At 41.1% G+C, this 22,787-nt stretch overlaps 1 protein-coding gene across 1 annotated transcript in view; it reads right to left on the minus strand.

Annotated features, from left to right (window-relative positions):
- LOC128653797 (ABC-type organic anion transporter ABCA8) overlaps positions 1-22,787 on the minus strand; it is a 669,484-nt gene that overhangs the window by 101,738 nt on the left and 544,959 nt on the right. Inside the window, exons 30-33 of the mRNA XM_053707306.1 lie at positions 21,268-21,388; positions 20,694-20,785; positions 17,797-17,975; positions 1,012-1,087 (exon numbers count right to left, since the gene is read on the minus strand). Of these exons, the coding sequence (XP_053563281.1) occupies positions 1,012-1,087; positions 17,797-17,975; positions 20,694-20,785; positions 21,268-21,388 (468 nt within the window). The remainder of the gene's footprint in view (positions 1-1,011; positions 1,088-17,796; positions 17,976-20,693; positions 20,786-21,267; positions 21,389-22,787) is intronic.

The raw sequence follows: 22,787 nt of genomic DNA on the forward strand, positions 1-22,787 counted from the left end.
ATTATCAAATGTTCTTCATTCTCTTAGTATTTTTATTTGAAAAGCAAGAATGTAAGTTTAGATGCCGGCCCATTTTTGATGAACAACCTGGGTTGTTCTTGCTGATTGGTGGATAAATTCATCCACCAATAAACAAGTGCTGTCCAGGGTCCTGAAATGTCTTTTTCAAATAAAGATAGCAAGAGAACGAATAAAAATTGATAATAGGAGAAAGTTGCTTAAAATTGCATGCTCTATCTGAATTCACAAAAGAAAAAAATGTGGGTGTAGTATCCCTTTAAATTAGCAGTTTACCCAAAGAACAAAGCAAATTAGATAATATAAGTCAATTGGAAAATTGTTTAAAATTGCATGCTGGTTTACATCACTTTAAATTATAGTGTATAACTTAGTCTAAAATGGGGATACAATTTAGTGTATCTCTTCAACACTTTTTAATAGCACAACAACTTTTACTGTGGGAAAAGGGGTTTGGGTATGAAAATGCCTTTTCAGTTACATTAACAGACCTTTCAGTGTTGGATGTAGGAAATCCTTATGTACTTATATAGTCACCACCACTGATGTATACCTATCATAGACCACTGATGTATTCCTATCATAGACCACTGATGTATACCTATCATAGACCACTGATGTATACCTATCATAGACCACTGATGTATTCCTATCATAGACCACTTATGTATACCTATCATAGATCACTGATGTATTCCTATCATAGACCATTTATGTATACCTATTATAGACCACTGATGTATACCTATCATAGACCACTGATGTATTCCTATCATAGACCACTTATGTATACCTATCATAGACCACTGATGTATACCTATCATAGACCACTGATGAATACCTATCATAGATGCTGATGGATTGAATGATTTGAAGTACTGGAACACCCAATTAAATAGGAAACACCCAGTAAAATAAACAACATGGCGCCTGCTGTTAATTTGATCATCTTTACCAAATGGAGAACGACAAAGCTGACACAGAAATACCCACCTTTCTAGATACACCTGCAGACAGTTTTCTAGCTGGTTTGTGAAGATGATCTTTCAGCTCCAAAGCTTCACCAACTCTGTAATACAAGATGAAAGTTGTTTAATTGACAACAATCTCTTATTTTGCTCATATCAATTATTGAGCTAAGTTTTGCATTTGAGCGCAATTCAAAAAATAGCTCTGTAAAATGTAGCAGTGTTTGAAGCCTGAAGTAATGGAATTGGATCAAAGGTGTATGCATATGCATATAAATATATAGAAGCACTATTGATTACATTTAAGCTACGTTAAAGGAATAGGAAAGTCAAAATCTGCTGTCCAGAGTTCTGAACCAAGAAAAAAGATTAGATGCCTTCTTTTTCAAATAAAGATAGCAAGAGAACGAAGAAAAATTGATAATAGGAGTAAATTAGAAAGTTGCCTAAAATCGCACGCTCTATCTGAATCATGCAAGAAAAAATTTGGGTTCAGTGTCCATTTAAGCAAGGAATAACAAGAGAATGAAACAAATTTGATAATAGAAGTAAAGTTGAAAGTTGTTTCAAATGTTATGTTCTATCCAAATCACAAAAGAAAATGTTGGGGTTTCCTGTGCCTTTAAAGGGACATGAAACCCAAACTTTTTCTTTCATGATTCAGATAGATTTTACATTTTCAATTTAACTATGTTATCAATTTTTCTTCATTCTGTTGTCATTTTGTATTGAAGAAGCATCATTGCACTACTGGGAGCTAGCTGAAAAAAATCTGTAAACCAACGAAAATGGGCATATAAATTAAGCCACCAATTAGCAGCTAGTGTGGAATGTAGTTTAAAATTGTATGTTCTATCTCAATCATGAAAGAAAGATTTGGGGTTTCATGTCCCTTTAAGGCAGACATCCTCAAACTTGGCCCTCCAGAGGTTTTGGAACTACATTTTCCATGATGCTCAGTCAGCATATCAGCTGGCTGAGCATCATGGGAAATGTAGTTCCAAAACCTCTGGAGGACCAAGTTTGAGGATGTCTGCTTTAAAGGGACACTGAACCCTAATTTTTTCTTTTGTGATTCAGATAGAGCATGCAATTTAAAGCAACTTTCTAATTTACTCCTATTAGCAAATGTTCTTCATTCTCTTAGTATCTTTATTTGAAAAGCAAGAATTTAAGTTTAAATGCGGCCCATTTTGGTGAACAACCTGGGTTGTTCTTTCTGATTGGTGGATAAATTCATCCACCAATAAACAAGTGCTGTCCAAGGTTCTGGACTTTCTTATTCAAATAAAGATACCAAGAGAACAAAGAAAATTTGATAATAGGAGTAAATTAGAAAGTTGCTTAAAATTGCATACTCTATCTGAATCACAAAAGAAAAAATGTGGGTTCAGTGTCCCTTTAAGGTATAATAGTGCTAATATTTTTGTTCTCCACTTGCAATCTAGACCAATGATTTCTGCTTTCTCATTATTTGACTACACTTTAATAGCAAATGTAGAATTTTTTTCATTCATAATAGGCTAAGTATTTGCCCTCTACAATAAGTCCTGTACAGTAGATAGCTCCGTTACACCAGCTGTAACAGACCAATTAATTTATATAATAATTAGCGGCAGCCAAAAAATTAAATTTGTATTTTTTATTTCTTTCAACAATTTTATGTAGAACCCTCTAGTCAGACCCCTTAATACAAAATAAAAATGCACCACTATTTAAGAGCCACCCATGTAAAGTGTTTTAATGTGCTATATTTTGATAGCCTAATTTCAGTCCATTACAGTACGGAATCAAACAACTTACAGCAAAATAACAAGCCAAGAGCTAAAGTAAAAGCATTAGCTATCATAGCACTTTTGCTTTTGTGCTGAAGTAAATGGTATATGTTTATTGGGAGTGCAGTCCTTTGTTTGTGTATTAGTTATTCATGTCAGGAAACACAGGTGCAAAAAAGCCAATTTAGGGCTAGATTACAAGTGGAGCGCTAAAATATTGCGTGCCCGCAAACGCAATAATTAATAAGCCATTACAAGTGGCTGGTTATTGCTACCGCAAGCTCACAATAGCAATTAGCGCTCCGAAAATTACCCAGTGATACGATATTTGATTCATTTTATAAAACTGCCCCAAATGACCCCAACACACCGTGTAGTTTATTTTATTTAAAAAAAAGATGACCGCATATTTATTTTTTGATAAATTTACTGCACTAGGCATTATTTTGGGGTTAAAGTTAATGGGAGTGGGGTCTATGGGAACTGCATGTACCCATTAAATATATATGTATAGGGGGGGCGGAGCCTGGTGCCGTGCAGAGATGGAGGTCTGATCCCTTAGCTCTGTGAGACATCGCCATAAAAAGCTGATTAAACTGTCAACAGAACACCGCAGACTTAGCCAAATGAACCCTTGGTTATAGCAGAGGCACAGGACGGACCGGCACATATGTTGGAACGGTGGAGTCAAGGGAAAATCTGTCGGACAGTCGCGGCCCTGATATGTGACGGCCGCCATATTAACCACGCGGCATTACACCACATTGCTACCAATGACCGGACCGCATCCTGTGAGCCTATTCGGTAATATGAAGCTGAAAAGGGAGATGTGGAGATGATCGGAGAGTAACAGGCTTCAGGTACTTTAAACTGTGGTAGAAAGCTCTCACTAAAGATTGCGGACACCCTTTTTTTAACTTTGCACAAATATGATTCATACTAGAGCGACAACTCAGTGAACAGAAGGGCCGCATAGAACATCAAACAAACACAGTAACACAACACACGCAAGTAACAACTCCTGCATATATAAGATGAACAGAGGGACAAACTTTATTTTCCTATTCTGGGACTACAGATATATAACATATTAGCTCAGCGCCATGCTGCAGTGAAAAGCACTACGCAATATACAATGTTGCTGCATGATATCAGGATCCGGCTCTGAGGGAACACTAACATTATTAATATGTGGAACAGAGCCACTTTCACCCCAGGCTGTTAATTAATACCTAATAAAGGATCAAGCATATACGGTGCCTCTGCAATATAACTATTCATCATACTAGAGAGGGTGCCTCTGCAATATACTTGCTCATTATATTAGAGAGGGATATCTTGTGGATTCCCTGCAAACTTATAGCGGAAGGATTGCTGCTGTTAGCGTTCTGAAACTAGCTCTGTCCCACATTGCTGAATTCACGGGAGATCTAAGCTATTAAGGGAAAACACCCTCATTTACAGCATAATGTCTGCCAGGAAACAGAACAAGCCACCTGCAACAAGTAAATCGCAGGTCTCAAGCCTCTTTTTCAAATCCAAAGGAGATAAAGTAGCAGGCCAACAGCAAGCTATTACAGAGGAAGATGCTGGATCAGACTCAGACTCTAGGTCAACAGAGGGAGATACCACGCCGGTGACTAAGGCAGATCTCAAGTTACTTGTCTCAAAACAGGACATCAACTTAAATTTTGAAAAATTATGGGACAAATTTGACAGCTTCCAAACTACTATCACCAATAATCTTGCCGAAATTAAGTCTGACATGCTAGATTTGGGCAACAGAGTAGCCTCGCTAGAGGAAAGTGAAGATACTACCACAGAAGAAATATATGCATTGAATCAACAAATTAACTCCCAACAACAAGTAATATCTGAAATAGAAGATAAACTGGAAGATATTGAAAATAGGAATCGGAGAAACAACTTGAGGATCAAAGGGATCCCAGAATCAGTATCTTCTTCAGAATTACAAAATTACTTACACCAACTATTCCAAGCTATCACGGGAGAAACGGGTGATGAGAAGCACCAAATGGAGAGAGCCCACAGATCACTTCGAGCAAAACCTAAAGAGGACGCCCCGCCAAGGGACGTGATCATCAAGATGTTTAGATTCCCTGAGAAAGAAGCAATACTATCTGCAGCAAGGAAACACCCAACCTTTAAATTCCAGGGATATGTTATTCAATTTTACCAAGATTTGTGCTTGCGCACACTACAGAGGAGAGGTACACTAAGACCATTGACTTCCTTACTGAGAAAACACCAGATAATTTATAGGTGGACTTTCCCATTTGGCCTACATATCCAGTTTGAAGGCAGATCTATCATACTCAAAGATCCATCAGAAATACCAGATGTCTGCAAGAGGCTCAGGTTGGAGGTACCTGACTTGCCTCCCTATACATCCCCCGAAGAAGATCTACAAAAGAAGCACAAAACTCCTCATACTCAGAATCAGAAATGGTCCAGAGTATCAAAGAGGGGTACCAAGACCTGAGAAATATTGATTTTCAGCTTGCATCTCTCTGTTTTCACAGCACTCTGGGAGGTGCTGACACGAGGAAAATCTTCCCTATTTCAGAATATAGTCAAAGGTCAGCTTTGTTTATACCTAAGGGGAAGTTTGATGGTTACAATCATATCGAGCTCCCACCTCTTAAATCTTTAAAGAGGGAACTTTCAACAAGGGGCAGCTGGACATAGATATCATACCCTTTTCTCCAAGAACTGTTGGACACAATATTTCTTTCAAAACATTATGAGAACCTTGGAGTAAGGGTCACAGTGACTCACATAGGTTGGTTACATAAACATGTAGACATAAGTAAATTTCTCCACAAAGTCTTAAGGTTCATTATTGATGATATGTTTAAATCAAAATAATGCTTTAACCTGTTTTTTTTTACAGTTACAGAAACACATCATACAGTATATTATAGTACAGTTGGTATGAGGCGATGTCTCGCATTGCTTATTAATACTTGTTCTTTGTTTTTTTATTTTCCATTGGCCAAAGTTTTGTTTCAGAATTAGGTGAATGGCAAATAGCATTTACCGGTTAGAAGTTACAATATTTTCATTAATTAAATTTTGTTTTTTTTTGTTATTATGTCGCCAGGTCTAATTATGTGTCAAGGTCGGCAGAGCCGGGGGGGTGGGGCAGAACAACGTCTAGGATTTCAGGAAAATCTTGGAGGAAGGAACATGCATAGCTACAACACCAGGGTAAGATAACAATGACTAATCCTATACACCTAATATCACACAATGTAAGGGGTCTCAACACAGATATTAAACGCAGAACAGCCATGACCCAATATGATAGACTAAAAGCAAATTTGATTTTCCTCCAAGAGACACACTTCACTAGCTCCATCATTCCCAAATACTGGTTTAGACAGTTCCCCCAACACTTTCATTCGGTAACAGATAGCAAGAAAAGAGGGGTCTCCATATTAATACACCACTCACTAAATTTCAACACAGAAGAGGTACTAAGGGACAAGGAAGGTAGATACCTAATAGTCAGGGGGTTAATTCAAGGGACAGAAATAACGCTTTGTAACATTTACGCTCCAAATGAAAAGCAGGACATCTTTCTCACTCACATAGCGCATCTACTCACACAATGGTCCCAATCAAGAATTATATTGGGGGGGGACTTTAACTTGCCTATTCAAATTATGGGGACAGAGGGGCCGTCTGTACTAACGCACAAACAAAGACATCACAATACTATGGTTAGATCAATCAAAAGAGCCTTATCGGCTCAAAATGTTATTGACTCTTGGGAGTCATTATATGGCAAAACTAATGACTATACATTCTACTCCTTTGCTCACAAGACATACTCTAAGCTAGATTATGTATACATCAGCCAAATACTTATACCTAATTTACAGTCCTCCTCCATACATGCATGCGCATGGTCTGATCATTCTATTGTCGGTATTAAATTGACAGGAATCCTCAGACAAAGCAGTAACCGTTCATGGACATTCGACCCAAACATACTTAGAAATCAGACTACACAGGACTCAATCTTAAAAGCCCTAACTGAGTATTGGTCTATAAACACGGGCACAACTAATAATCCACTTTGCACTTGGGCAGCACATAAACCATTTATTAGGGGTTTACTTATACAAGCAAAAGCCACATACAATAAAACAATGCGATCAAAATCAGACAAATTACAAACAGAGATAAACGACCTGACTACACAACATCAACGCACCTCATCTACAAAAACGTTCAAACTTCTCCAGGAGAAGAGAAGGGAACTGTCTGAGATCATGTCAGCCGCTTCTATCAGAGCATCACAAAGACTAAAGGCACATTACTATATTTACTCAAACAAGCCAGACAGATACCTAGCACATAAACTACAGGAGAAAATTAGATCTTTCTCGATCCCCTCTATCCAGACTTCCGTCGGTTCATACACGTCAAATCCGCAGGAAATTACGGATGCTTTTGCAAAGTACTACCAATCATTATATAATGGTAAAAAAACTAATCCATCTGCACACACTAAAGTACTTAGGGAACAATTCTTAGCAGCAGCCCACCTCCCATTAATTGATAATAAGGCCTTAAAGGAACTAAATGCAAATATAACGACGAAAGAGATCTTAGAGGCGATTAAAAATCTGAAACCAGGTAAAGCAGCAGGCCCGGATGGGTTTCCGGGGGAATACTATAGACTATTTAAGCTGGTACCACATCTCCATAAATTTTGTAATGATATCATGTTAGGTAAAAACATCCCTACGGATATACTGAGTGCTAAGATCGTAGTTATCCCCAAGCCTGGTAAGAACCCGAATTTATGTAATAGCTATCGCCCTATTTCATTAATAAATCAGGACATAAAGATCTTTACTAAGATATTGGCCAATAGACTGAAAATACATCTCCCCTCTCTGGTGCATCCAGATCAGGTGGGATTTATTATGGACAGAGAAGCACCTGATAACGTTAGAAGGACAGTGGACCTGGCAGATCGCCTAGATAAGACCAAAACGCCTTCTCTGCTCCTTTCCCTGGAGGCAGAGAAGGCGTTTGACAGAGTGGACTGGGAGTACATGTTTGAGGTATTAGCTAGTTTTGGACTCAAGGGCCCCTTTGTGAAAGCCATCAAAAATATTTACTCCTCCCCTACAGCTGTGATTAGAGCGGCGGGGTATCAATCGAACCCTATTGATATCCGTGGAGGCACTAGGCAGGGTTGCCCCCTTTCCCCTCTGATTTTTGCATTATGTATAGAACCCCTAGCGGCAACAATCAGACTTTCCCCAGATATACATGGAGTCAGGATAAGACAAAAAGATTATAAACTCTCGCTTTTTGCGGACGATATTCTTCTGACTCTAACGAAACCCTTGATCTCACTACCAAATTTGTATAAAATTCTGCAAGACTTCTCAGACGTGTCGGGATATAAAGTCAATTTAGATAAGTGCGAGGGACTGCCCATAGCTCTCCCGTCCCATACTTCTAAATTAATAGAAACAAATTTCACATTTACCTGGGCTAAAAAAGCGATACAGTATTTGGGAGTCAAAATATCTAAAGACTATAAGGATTTGTATAAAATTAACTATATTCCTTTATTTAAGAAAATTAGGTCAGACATACACAGAGTGAAAAGTAAACAATTCTCGTGGTTTGGACGCCTATCGGCAATTAAAATGACTATTCTTCCACGGATACTGTACCTCTTTAGGGCTTTACCTATCAAAGTCCCAGCCCCAGATATACTCAAATTACAACAGGAGTTAACGGGATTTCTAAGAGGCAGTAAGATAGCCAGAATAGCTTCCAGGACTTTACAACAACATAGACAGGTGGGGGGGTGGGTATGCCGAACTTGATGGAGTACTATCAAGCAGCCAGATTAGCTCAAGATTTACTATTGAACAAAAACTCAAACAACATTATATGGACTACATTGGAGGGAGAAGTAGAAAAAACTGATAAGCCTTCTGATATACTATGGAGACCCACTAAGGGACACACAAATACCAACACTACCTTATCAGCCTCTGGGGACTCGGTGAAAACCTGGACAGCGCTGACCAGTGCTCTTCACCTATTACCAATAGACTCAATAGCCAGACCGGTTAAAACTCTACTCCCGAATGATCTACATATACAACTGGAAAAATGGGAAAACAAGGGGCTTTATAGGGTGGCTGACTTCCTGATAGATGGTAAATTCATTACATTCGCACAAACCCAAGATAAATTAGCTCCCGACAAACTTCACTGGTTTCTATACCTACAGATCTCATCTGCATTACACAAATATCTACATTTTCCTCTTACAAGAAAGCTAACAATATTGGAACAATTTATAATTAACAAGAAAAGGGATAAAAAGATGATCTCATATCTATATATAGCTATACAAAAGGCAAGATACACCTCAAACATTCCATTAGTTGACAGATGGGTAAAAGATATTGGTGCAGATTTAACAACAGAGGACTGGATAGCCATCACAAAAGACGTTGGTAGAGGTATGATTAGTGCTGACTTCAAAGAGAACTGTATCAAAACCACTTTCAGGTGGTACTTGACCCCGACTAAGACTTCTCACTATTCACGGGGCTCCACCAACCACTGTTACAGAGGGTGCCAAGAAGTAGGTACTGTTACAGAAGCATTAGTTATTTTGTTGTGAAGAAACTTATTTCCCAGCAGCAATGCCTGAACCAGCCAAGCCAGCGCCTAAGAAGGGCTCCAAGAAAACTGTAACAAGTATCATTTCATAAAGGGTTAACTCTGTTCAGTTTTGAGAAAACTATTTTCTGAGGCAGGTTTCCTAGCATATTGTGTACTGTAATTAAGTTTGTGATAAGCATTCACTGCTAGGTGATAAGAAGGACTCAATTGTTTTCTTGTGTGTACTTGTTATCTGCGGTGGCCTGTCCAAGGGCTTTGTCTAAATGTGTGATGGGGGATTTTATGCTTCCCCCCCTGGGAGTGCCCTGTGTGCATGTAACCTAAATAAAAAAGCAGGCTGGGCATCCCAGTCCTCAGTTCTTGTTTGACCCTCAATCGCAGCGTTGACTCGTTTTTGTGGGCAGAAGGGTATCCTAGCTGTACTGTAGCTAAGGGAGATTATTCTATATTTGCGAGACTCATATAGAATACTATGGAAAGCAGCTTCTCCCCTCTTTAGCAATAGGGATCCAGGCTACTAAGCGGTCCATCTCTCAGCGAGACTAAGGGTAACCGTAACATTTGGCGGCAGCGGCGGGATTTTCCTGGATTTCCTAGGAGAGGTACAGAACGGATGGAGAGCGCTTACGAAAAATTGAAGCGTACAACCCTAAAAGATTTACTTGAAAGCAGAGGGGGGTACGCCAGCAACCGGCCGAGGAGAGAGCTGATCGCAGAATTGACCGAACTGGATCAGAGCTTCACAATGGCGGAAACACCGACCACGATTAGTGACGAAAAAACCAGGATTGTTCGGGAAAGGCTCTCATTATACGGGCCGAACCCCTCCATGGAATTGGTACAGCAGTTGATGGCGGAGGCGGACGAGGATATACGAGAGACTCGAGCCCACGAACTCAACCTAGCGAACGCACACCGCAATGCTGAAGCCCCGCAGGTAATCATCCCTGTCGAAAATGCTGGGAGGCCCAAGATACCCTATGCGGCATTTCGACCCTTCCTAGAGAGGGAGACAGGGATTGATGAATATTTGGCGGACTTCGAAAGGCAATGTGCCCTGCACCAGATTCCCAACAGAGAGTGGCCCACGATATTGTCTGGGAAACTATCCGGGCGAGCCCTGGAAGCCTTTCGTACTCTGGGTGCTGAGGAAGTGACACAGTATGAGCTAGTTAAGGAGACACTGTTGCGACGGTACGCTGTAACTCCGGACACGTATCGCCGACAGTTTCGGGGCACGGAAAAGAAGCCTAACGATACCCATATGGAATGGGCGCACCGAATGCGGAGAGCGGCAAATCACTGGCTGAGCGGAAGTAAAGCGGTGACTGGGGAGGAAATTTTACAATTGTTTCTCTTAGAACATTTTTATAATGGCATGGAACAGCAAGGGAAGGAATGGCTGCGAGACAGGCGGCCTTCTACCTTAGAAGAAGCAGCCAAATTGGCCGATGAACATTATGACTCCCGTCTTCACGAACCCATGAACTACCGAGCTCCAGCACGGGTCGAACCCAGAGAGGTTTACCGTGCACCCCCTCGTGCTGAATTCCGAGCCCCGGTGCCCACAGGGCCCGTCCGACACTCAGGACCACCCAATAACAGCTCTGAGCGTCCCAGACCGACTTGCCACCGATGCAAGCAACCAGGGCATTTCATGGCTAGCTGCCCCCTTAATACGCACCAGACACCCAGGAATTACAATTACCCCTCTGGGTCCTATCGTCCAGCCCGGGCCCTCTGTGTTAACCAAGAGGCCCCTATGGAGGGATATGTGGGGCCGCTTCACGAGGCAGACCCTGTATATGCTGCCTCAGATAACCGCCAGCACCATCGGCAGAGGGTATGGCTCGAGGGGCGATCTACCGAGGGATTGCGAGACACAGGGGCTACTATCACGCTGGTACAGAGTCATTTGGTGCCAGAGCACAAGCGATCCGGACAGACTGTGGCCGTTAGAGTGGCGGGGGGGGATGTGTACAAAATTCCAACAGCTAAAGTGCATCTTGATTGGGGAGCGGGAAAGGGGGCTGTGAACGTGGGCCTAATGGATAATTTACCTGCCGAAGTACTACTGGGCAACGATTTGGGCCCCATGACTTCTGCCTATGCTCCAGTATGCAACAACGAGGCGGACCCAGTGACTACACGGGCCCAAGCCCGGACGGAGCGAGAGCTCTCACCAGTGCGGGAGACACAGGTAAGACCTAGACACCCCAGATGCTTTCGAGGCAGAGTCTAAGACTGACCCGACCTTACAAAAGTACCGGGAACGAGCAGAGACCGGAGGGGGCGGGGCAGATAACGAAACATTCTTATGGGAAAAAGGGAAACTATACCGCTGGACAGAGAAAAAAGGACAGCGTAGGCGACAGCTGGTAGTGCCCCACAAATACCGTCAAGAAATCCTCAAAATAGGCCACGACATCCCCTTAGCAGGCCACCTAGCCGTTACCCGTACCCTACACCGCATTACTCACACGTTCTTTTGGCCAGGGGTGCACGCTGACGTTAGAACTTACTGTAACACCTGCGATGTGTGTCAACGAGTAGGAAGGCGAGGCGATCACCCTAAAGCCCAGCTAGTAAATATGCCCATTGTAGAGGAACCCTTCAGCCGGGTTGCTATTGACCTAGTGGGACCACTGGCTACCCCTAGTCCCTCCGGTAAGCGATACATTCTTACCGTAGTGGACTACGCTACCAGGTACCCAGAGGCTGTCGCCCTATCCAACATACAAGCGGATACGGTAGCGAATGCACTAGTACAGGTGTTCTCCCGGGTAGGATTTCCAAAAGAAATCCTATCCGACCGAGGCACCCAATTTACGGCTGAATTGACCCAGCAACTCTGGCAGGTTTGCAAAATTAAGTCCCTCCTGAGCTCCCCATACCACCCCCAGACGAACGGGCTGTGTGAGAGGTTCAATGGGACCCTCAAGCAAATGCTCAAGACGTTCACTCAGGAATACCGAGACTGGGAACGCTTCCTGCCGCACCTCCTATTTGCTTATCGGGAGGTGCCCCAGGAAACGACAGGGTTCTCTCCCTTCGAGTTGCTCTACGGAAGAAAGGTACGGGGACCCCTAAACCTGATCCGGGAGCACTGGGAGGGAGAGATGGAGGCTGACGGTGTCCCAGTTGTGCCATACGTGCTGGAACTCAGGGACCGAATGGAGCAATTAGCCAAATCCGTGCGGGCTAATCTCCAGTTGGCCCAGAGAAGACAGAAAGTATGGTACGATCGGGGGGCCCGAAAGAGAATCTTCACCATAGGACAAAAGGTGTTAGTACTTAAGCCGGTGAAGACAGACAAATTGCAGGCGTCCTGGCAGGGTCCCTACCAGATCGTAGAGAAAAGGGGAGACACCACTTATGTGATAGCTAGCTGCCACGACAACAATCTTAGAAAGACATTCCATGTAAACATGCTCAAGGAATATTTTGAGCGACCAGAGAACGTGACGGCCGTATGTTGTTCCCCTCAGGAAGACCCAGACAGTTTACCCATTCCAGACCTATTAGAAAAGAGCCTCCCCACAGGTATAGTGGCGCAGGTTCAGATAGGGGACCGACTTAGCCCCACTGAAAGGGAGCAGCTCAACCAACTCCTCCAGTCCAAACACCTCACCTTCTCCCCGAAGCCAGGGTACACTACTTTAACCACCCACCAGGTAGATACTCCGGGACAAGCTCCCTTGCGCCAGGCTCCGTACCGAATCCCCGAAGCAGTTAGGACAGGAATGAAGAAGGAGATCGATGAGATGCTCCAGCTCAGGGTAATTGAGCCCTCCGATAGTCCCTGGGCCTCCCCAGTTGTCTTGGTGCCCAAGAAAGATGGGACCACCCGGTTCTGCGTAGACTATCGGAGGCTCAATGAAAAGACCGTGACGGACGCTTACCCTATGCCCAGGGTAGACGAGCTACTCGATCGTATAGCCAGGGGAAATTACCTGACCACTATTGACCTCTGCAAAGGTTACTGGCAGATTCCCCTGGCCCCGGAGGCTATCCCCAAGTCGGCATTCGTCACCCCATTCGGCTTATATCAGTTTAGGGTAATGCCGTTTGGGATGAAGAATGCCCCAGCTACATTCCAGCGCTTGGTGGATAGGCTCCTGGATGGCTTCCAGAGTTTTGCTTGCGCCTACCTGGACGACATAGCGATCCACAGTGAGTCATGGGAGGACCACTTAGCTCACATAGGAATGGTTCTGGATCAGATCCGGGCTGCTGGCCTGACTCTGAAGCCAGAAAAATGCCACTTTGGGATGGCCGAGGTACAGTACCTGGGTCACCGGGTGGGGTGTGGAAAGCAGCGACCAGAGCCGGCCAAGATAGAAGCTGTTGCCAATTGGCCCACCCCCATCACTAAGACTCAGGTCCTAGCCTTCCTGGGCACGGCAGGGTACTATAGACGGTTCGTACCAGACTACAGCACACTTGCCAAACCCCTGACTGACTTGACCAAGAAGAACTTACCTCGACAGGTCCTGTGGTCTCCCCACTGTGAAACGGCTTTCCAGGCTCTCAAAAATGCTCTAATTAACGCTCCTGTCTTGGCGGCTCCAGCCCTTAACAAACGTTTTATCGTCCATACAGATGCTTCCATGTTCGGGCTGGGAGCCGTCCTCAGCCAAGTAGGCGAAGATGGAGGGGAGCATCCAGTTTCCTACATCAGCCGGAAGCTCCTGCCCCGCGAAGTCAGCTATGCAGCGGTCGAAAAGGAGTGTTTGGCTTTGGTGTGGGCATTAAAGAAATTGACTCCCTATTTATATGGGCAGGAGTTCACTCTGGTCACCGACCATAACCCGTTGGTGTGGCTGAACCGGGTCTCTGGAGATAATGGCAGGCTATTACGTTGGAGTTTATCGTTGCAACCCTTCAATTTCACCATTACTTACAGACCTGGGAAACAGAATAGCAACGCCGACGGGTTGTCCAGACAAACCGACCTCAGCCCCGCATAACCAGCGGTCTGGACAGCCTTAGTCTGCCCCGAAAAGGGGTCAGACCGTGTCTGCCAGAGTGTTCCACAGAAAGGGAGCACTGTTACAGAAGCATTAGTTATTTTGTTGTGAAGAAACTTATTTCCCAGCAGCAATGCCTGAACCAGCCAAGCCAGCGCCTAAGAAGGGCTCCAAGAAAACTGTAACAAGTATCATTTCATAAAGGGTTAACTCTGTTCAGTTTTGAGAAAACTATTTTCTGAGGCAGGTTTCCTAGCATATTGTGTACTGTAATTAAGTTTGTGATAAGCATTCACTGCTAGGTGATAAGAAGGACTCAATTGTTTTCTTGTGTGTACTTGTTATCTGCGGTGGCCTGTCCAAGGGCTTTGTCTAAATGTGTGATGGGGGATTTTATGCTTCCCCCCCTGGGAGTGCCCTGTGTGCATGTAACCTAAATAAAAAAGCAGGCTGGGCATCCCAGTCCTCAGTTCTTGTTTGACCCTCAATCGCAGCGTTGACTCGTTTTTGTGGGCAGAAGGGTATCCTAGCTGTACTGCAGCTAAGGGAGATTATTCTATATTTGCGAGACTCATATAGAATACTATGGAAAGCAGCTTCTCCCCTCTTTAGCAATAGGGATCCAGGCTACTAAGCGGTCCATCTCTCAGCGAGACTAAGGGTAACCGTAACAGGTACATACATTCATATGTGGTGGGAATGTCCTAAAGTGCGACCAATATGGTCTGAGCTTTCGTCTCTACTAAGTACTTTGCTGTCGGAAGATATTAATCTCTCGATAGCGCAGGCCTTACTGAACGAACACATTCCAAGATTTAATTCTGCCATAAACACCTTTATAAGAATACTATGCACAGCCACGAGGATATGTGTAGCAAAATATTGGAAGGTAGGGGTACCAGCTTGGTCTGAGATAAAGGAAAAGTTTAAAGTTACATACTCCATGTCGGAGCAGGCCTCCTCGATTCAAGGTTCGAAAGAGAGTTTTCAGAAAATTTGGTTTTATTGGATTATGGGGGACAGTAGGGAAAGAAGAGGTGAGGAGGAAGTTGAGGCTACTTAAAATTAAAATAGGAGGGGAGTGGAGAGGGCTGTCAGGGAGCTTGGATCTGACCTTCCCCGGCTCTGCTCGATTCTAATAACGATATCCTATGAGGGAATGCCCTCTTTTTCTTTTTTGAGATAATAGTAATGACCTTATCCTTTTTTTTTTTTTTTTCTTTTTTTATAAGCTATAAGTTTTGTGTCAACGATAGGCAAAATGAATAGGCTAAGAGGTTTTTACTTTTGGGTTCTCAAGTACAAATATCTACTCTGGTGGTCATATATGCTAGACAGCAAAGAGTAAATTGACCACGGAAGACAACAACTTCTTGAGCTTTGGCTTCCGGAGCCCCAGGATTTGCTGGACTTAATTATTGAGCACATCTTGATGCTCCACCAGTTATATGGCAGGACAAAAGTGTATGGGAGCCAACTCAGTCAAATAGATATTTTGTAAGCTATACTTTACATGTCAATGTTGTTGTACATTTTTTTTTTTATGTTATTCACTTGAAAACTAATAAAAATTATTTCAACCTAAATATATATGTATATGACTATACACATATATATTAATGTGTTAATATGTGTATATACACATATAAACACATAAATATTATATGTATATAAGCATATACATATATATTTAAACATACTGCCGTCTCTGCGCTACTTACCCCCTTCGCTGCGCTGAAGTTCTGATGCAGTCTCTGACGTCAACACAATGAGGCTACCATCGGAGCTTATAGAAGCGTGCTCTTGTGAGCACAATGCTTCCCAGCAATGTGACTATGAGGTCTCGTTCGCATTGCTGATTACTATCAATACCAGCACATATTAGCGTGCGCTGGTATTATAAAGTGGAGTGCAAATATTGCTTTTATGAAAGCAATATTTAGCACTCCACTTGTAATCTGGCCTCTAACAAGCTACTTTCCCATAGATAATAGCAATGGAGATGTCCGCTAAATTTATTCCTGTTATGTAGCGCAGGTGCCAAAAGCGAAAGCTACTAAAATTATTTTGGTGTTTTTGCTGTTTAATATTGCTATCGTTTCATCATACATTTATATATAATAGGTTTACACACAAAAGACTATGGCACACACTCCCTTGACCTTCCGACTTTAACAACTCTCTCTTGTATTTTACCTTATCCATATACCCTTTTTTCTCAACCTTTCTTTTTCAATTGTAAAATGAATCTTACAGACTTTGTAAGCAGGCTGAATGGGGTATTCTTTAAGCCAGCGGCAGTTCCAGAAACCTTTTTTTGGGGGACAAGCACTGGGTTTTCTATGGGTCAGGACAGGGTGAGTGGAGGTATAGTTAAAGGGACACTCAGGTCAAATTAAATTTTCATGATTCAGATACAACATGTAATTTTAAACAACTTTCCAATTTACTTCCATTAAAAAAAAAATGCACATTCTTTTATATTTACACTTTTTGAGTCACCAGCTCCTACCGAGCATGTGCAAGATTTCACTGACTATACGTATATGCATTTGTGATTGGCTGATTGCTATCACATGGTACAGGGGGAGTGGAAATGTACATAACTTTGAAATTTATTAGAAAAAAAAATACTACTAATTTGAAATTCAGAGTAAATGCTATTGCATTGTCTTGTTATCTTGCATTTGTTGATTATGCAAATCTACTGTGTTGACTGGTCCTTTAAGAGTGTTCCATGAGCAGTTGGAGTTGCAGGTGTTTTGAGGGCAGAGCCAGGTGGTTTCACGGATGTGGTTAGGCACTTGTTGGATGTGGCCTGCCTAAAAGAACAGGGGCAGGGAGAAGTGATTTGATTTTTACCCTCTTCTTTATCCAATGGGAGTGTAAAATAGAAGACTGGGGGTGTTTTGCACCCCTTTCTCCCCTTTTAGATCCTCCACTGCATTCAGTATTAATTAAGTTATTTCATGGTTCTTATTGTATACTTTAAACATTTTACACCATAAAATCTGCTGTTTTATCTTGCAAAATGTAAGATAACAAGTGTACATTATGCACTAATTGCACTGAGCATCTCCTGGTCTTCCCAAGCGGATGGGTGTTGGACCAACATAGCAGATTAGTAATGACAAAACATCCTCTTCCTAACCTTTGTTTTGGCTAGGATAAAGCAAGGTTGAGTTTTAATTTCAAACCCTTTTAATATTGGACAAATCATTTATATTTTCTTAGGCAGTAAGATGAAAACGCACTGCTCAGCAAGACTTTTCATAAAATCAAACATAAGAAAATATTTTTATAGCACTATTGAATCCCAGAATAATTTAATTAAATTATGATTTCATCCTCCAGAACAAGATTTGGTACCGTTTAATGGCTATGTCAGCATCCTCTTTCTTCATTCCCTTCACAGCAGCATAGATCTCTAGATGTTCTTTCACAGTCAGATTGGGCCACAAAGGACTGTCTTGTGGGCAGTAGCCTAGGAACCCAGTGGAATCTTCTGTGCTCTGAGAGCCATCCAAGCCACTCTCACAAAGTACAACCTGTAGGAAATACAATATAGCTAATATTGGTGATCATACACGAACATATAATATGTAAGAATCTTTAAATTGTTTTTCCAAATAGTTTGTTTCCCCCAACATAATTAATAATAAATAGATATACCAGTGAAGGAGACTATTTCACAGTGTAAAACTAAAACTGCCCAAAGAAAGGTTAAGTTTTGGTTTAACCCTGTGAAATAGTCTCCTTCCCCGGAGAAGTGACATGATTATTTTATATAAATATATTCAAGGCCCATATACAGAGATGGCAGAAGCTCTATTGATTCCAAGAAAATAGTTTGTGACAAGTGGTCACAATTTAAAGCTGGAGAAAGGGAGATTTAGGGGCCGATTTATGAAAGTGCGAGCGGACATGATACGATGTAGCATATCATGTCCGCCGCACATTGATAAATGCCGACAGCATATGCTGTCTGCATTTATCATTGCACAAGCAGTTCTTGTGAACTGCTTGTGCAATGCCGCCCCCTGCAGATTCGCGGCCAATTGGCCGCTAGCAGGGGTGTCAATCAGCCCGATTGTATAGGATCGGGCGGATTGAAGACTGCAGCCTCAGAAGCAGCAGACCAATTATGGAGCAGCGGTCTTTAGACTGTTGCCTCATAACTGCTATTTCCGGCGAGCCTGAAGGCTCGTGCGGAAACAGAGGCATCAAGCTCCATTCAGAGTTTGATAATTTGGCCCCTTAATCTCCTGCAATGCAAACGTTTTTTTACTGTAAGAGCAATAAAATTGTGGAACTCATTATCAAAGGAGGTAGTGAATGCCAATACCTTAGATACATTTAAAAAAAAAATTGTATAAATTTCTGTCTAGAAACAGAATTCAGGGATATTATTGCTTGTGTTAATGGGATTAATTTAATTTTAACTGGAGCTTTTTTGTAAGTATATTAGATTTGTATAGGTTGAACTAACTACTAGTTACTAGTTAGTAACTACTATGTTACTATGAATATCTATAAGTGAGTGCTTTATATGTGCCTCTCTCTTTTTCCTTTCTTCTTCTGCATTATATATATGGCATTGAGCACCCCCCACGTTTATATAGGAATGGATTAATCCTTTATTTATATAGATTAGCAAGTGGGTTGATTGAGTTTAAAGTTTTCTCACTATTTTTGAACTTTTATATATTGGCCTAGATTATGAGTAAAGTGCAAAATTGCGATTACCTGAGAGCAATGTTTGCGCTCCACTTCATAATAACAGCACACGCAATTGTGCGCTGGTATTTGAAATGAGGCACAATGCAAACACAAGGACACTGCATGGAAGCTTTTCCCTCACAAGGGCTCCAATGGGAGCCTCGTTCTCATGCCGATAGTCACGGCAGAGAACCTAATGCAGTGATGGGTAGCAAAGTTTAAATATATACAGTAATGTATATGTATATATGAATGTATATATAATGTGTTATATGTGTATATACACATATTAACACAAATATATATGTATATATATATATATATATTATATATATGTGTTTACAGCGATTTAAAAAAAAAATAAAGTTGCTACTTTTTTATATTTTAAAAAGCAACACTACATTTAATTTTGGGAGCAATTAGGGACATTTTTTAAATTTATCAGAGTTCTGACCTATGGTTAATTTTCAGAGCACTAACACGATCTTGCGGTAGCATTAACCAGCTACTTGTAATGGCTGGTTATTTAACGTGGGTCTGTAAACAGGCTAATTTGCCTGTTTATGGGCGCACGTAAATTAGCGTTCCACTCATAATCAAGCCCATTATGTTTAATTAACTCCATGTTGCTGTTTCTACTTTAAAATAAATAAACTTTAGTTCCCTTTACTCAAAAGCACCTCTTGATTATATATTATCTGTATAAGAGATGCAGATGCTATCTGATGGTTAGATAGAGTAAGAGGCTCGGCTAGTTAACAGCATCTAATACTAGGGGGCCAAATTATCATTGTGCGGCCAGACAGCGGATCATGTCATTTTTCGTGAAATGCCTGTGCAATACTGCCCCCTGCAAATTCGCAGGAAATCGGCCGCTAGCATGGGATGTCAATCAACCCAATCGTATCAGAGGTGGCGGATGAGTTAAGGAGCAGCGGTCTTAAGACCGCTGCTTTTTAACTCCTGTTTCTGGCGAGACTGAAGGCTTACGCAGAAACAGATGCATTGGGCCCGATTGGCTCTTTGATAAATCGGCCCCTAGATCTTGCATTCTGAGATATAACATATGGGGCACCGCATACCACAGATACATTGAATTGAAGGCCTTTTGTGGAACACTGGCAATAATAAGAGTCTTACAGGGATTAGATTTTATGGGGATAGATCTGTTGCCACCTGGGCAAAGGTGAGCTGGTGGCTTTACATTACTATATAGAGCTAAATGGTAAGTTCTTCTCTATAAATCTGACTTGGGCCTGAAAACTCTATATAACAATATAATCAAAGAAAACGAAAAAACACCGGCAAGCCTCCAGGCGTGTTAGAAAAAAGTCTCTTTTATTACAGGGAAAAACAAGCTAAAAACAGGATTAAAACAAAAAACAAAAGTCACAGCAGGACTAGCGTTAATGTCTCACGCGTTTCGGCTTCAACCTAGCCTTACTCATAGACATATAATATATATAATGTCTCTAATAAGATTATTTTTTGTTTGATAAAATACTTTACTGCTACAAAAATGTATAGCGGGTTTATGTTCTACTTACCTTCCCTGCATTTGGCTCCACTTCTCCAGTCAACATATATATGGATGTTGTTTTTCCTGCTCCATTTGGCCCCAGCAGACCAAGTACCTCCCCTATAGAAACAAATGACTATTTAAAGGGACACTAAAGTCAAATTCAAAATGAACCTTCCATGATTCAGATAGAGAATGCAGCTTTAAAAATCTTTTCAATTTACTTACATTATCAAAATGTGCAGTCATTTTATATGCACACTTTCTGAGGCACCAGCCCCTGCTGAGCATTTACAAGAGCTCACAGTATAAATGCATAGGTTTGTGATTTTCAGGATACAGGGGGAGGAGTAAAGGAAGTAACTGACATTTTCCAAAAAAAGTCTACTACTAATTTGAAATTCAGCATGATACTGCATTTGCTTTAGTAAACCATTTATACATAAAAAAAAAATACTAATTATTTGATAACTGAAAGAAAGAAAAAAAACAGAGATTCTAACCATTCCAAAGTTAGTGCAATATTACCAGTTTAGGATTCTTTAATGGGACCCAAATTACATATTGTGGAAAATAATGCAAATCTGCTTTAGAAAACGAACCTTTCTTGACACAAAATGAAATGTTTTTGCAAGCTGCCTTTTTATTTTTTTTCTTGAAAATTGAACTTCCTTTCTTCATGTTGTATTCTTTACGCAGACTATCAACAACGATTACTGGTTTCTAAAAAACAAAAGAATAAATAAAATATATTGCAAATGTGTTCTCCAATATCACTGACTTTTTCATTTATTTTTTGTGTCATAGTTGACTCTGGTATTTGTAAAACATATAGAGCTAGATTACAAGTGGCGCTCTGGGCAAGATTACATATGTGGCGTTGGGCGCAAAACCCGGCATTGCCAATTATTAGTTTAATGAAGTGATCACATATACGGTGCAGCATACATGTTACGCGCATATATTTTACATGTCGCCCAAAGTTTTTACTCCCACAAACTAACATAGAACCGGTGTCGCAATTCGGTATCACAAAATCAGTGCAAGGATTTACGTGCGCAGAATGGAGAAATTTTACTCCAATTCCACCTCACCAAACATAGGCAAGCCTTGCGCTGACTATGAAAGTACCGTAACTCCCTGGAAGCTTTAACAAACACCTAATGCATGCGCAATATCAACCTCTAAACCGCCATACCCCCACATCGCAATAACGTATAAAAGCATTAACCCCTAATCTGCCAACCCCCACATCGCAAACTAATAAAAGTATTAACCCCTAATCCGCCAAACCCCCACATTGCAAAGTACCTAATAAAACTATTAACCCCTAAACCGCCAACCCCCCACAATGCAAACAACTAATTAACCTATTAACACCTAAACTGCCAACCTTTCCATATGGCAAAGTATTAATCTAATAACTAAGCCCCCTAACCTAACACCCCATAAATTAATACCAATTAAAATACACTCACATAAAATGACAAAATCTACCTTAAAAATTTATTTAAAATGACCAAAAATAAAAAACATAAATTACTTTAAAAAAAACTATCATTAGCCAAAATAAAAAATCCTAACCTTACATTAAAATAAAAAATCCTAACATTACAGTAAAATAAAAAGATATTAAAATTACATTAAAATAAAAAAAACTAAGATTACAAAAATAAAAAAACATAACATTACAGAAAATAAAAAACAAAAATAAAAAAAGTTATTCCTAATCTAATACCCCTTAAAAACAAAAAAGGCACCCCAAAATAAAAATCCTAATCTAACTATAAACTACCAATAGCCCTTAAAAGGGCCTTTTGTAGGGCATTCCCCTAAAGATAACAGTTCTTTTTCCACAAAAAAAAGTACCACCTAAAATTATAACCAACCCAACCCACACAACCGCCAAAAATAAAAAACACCTAACTAAAAAATGCCTACCTATTGCCCCTAAAGGGGCATTTCTATGGGCATTGACCTTAAAGGGGCAATCAGCTCTATTACTGCCCATAAAAATAAAAAATCCCTAAACTTAAAAAAAAAACATCCCAAAAAATAAAAAAAAACACAAACCCCAAAATAGGTAGTCACCATTGTCCAGAGATCCATCTTCTTTCCGGTG

Source organism: Bombina bombina, chromosome 1 (genome assembly GCF_027579735.1).
Source record: "Bombina bombina isolate aBomBom1 chromosome 1, aBomBom1.pri, whole genome shotgun sequence".
Taxonomy (NCBI): Eukaryota; Metazoa; Chordata; class Amphibia; order Anura; family Bombinatoridae; genus Bombina; species Bombina bombina.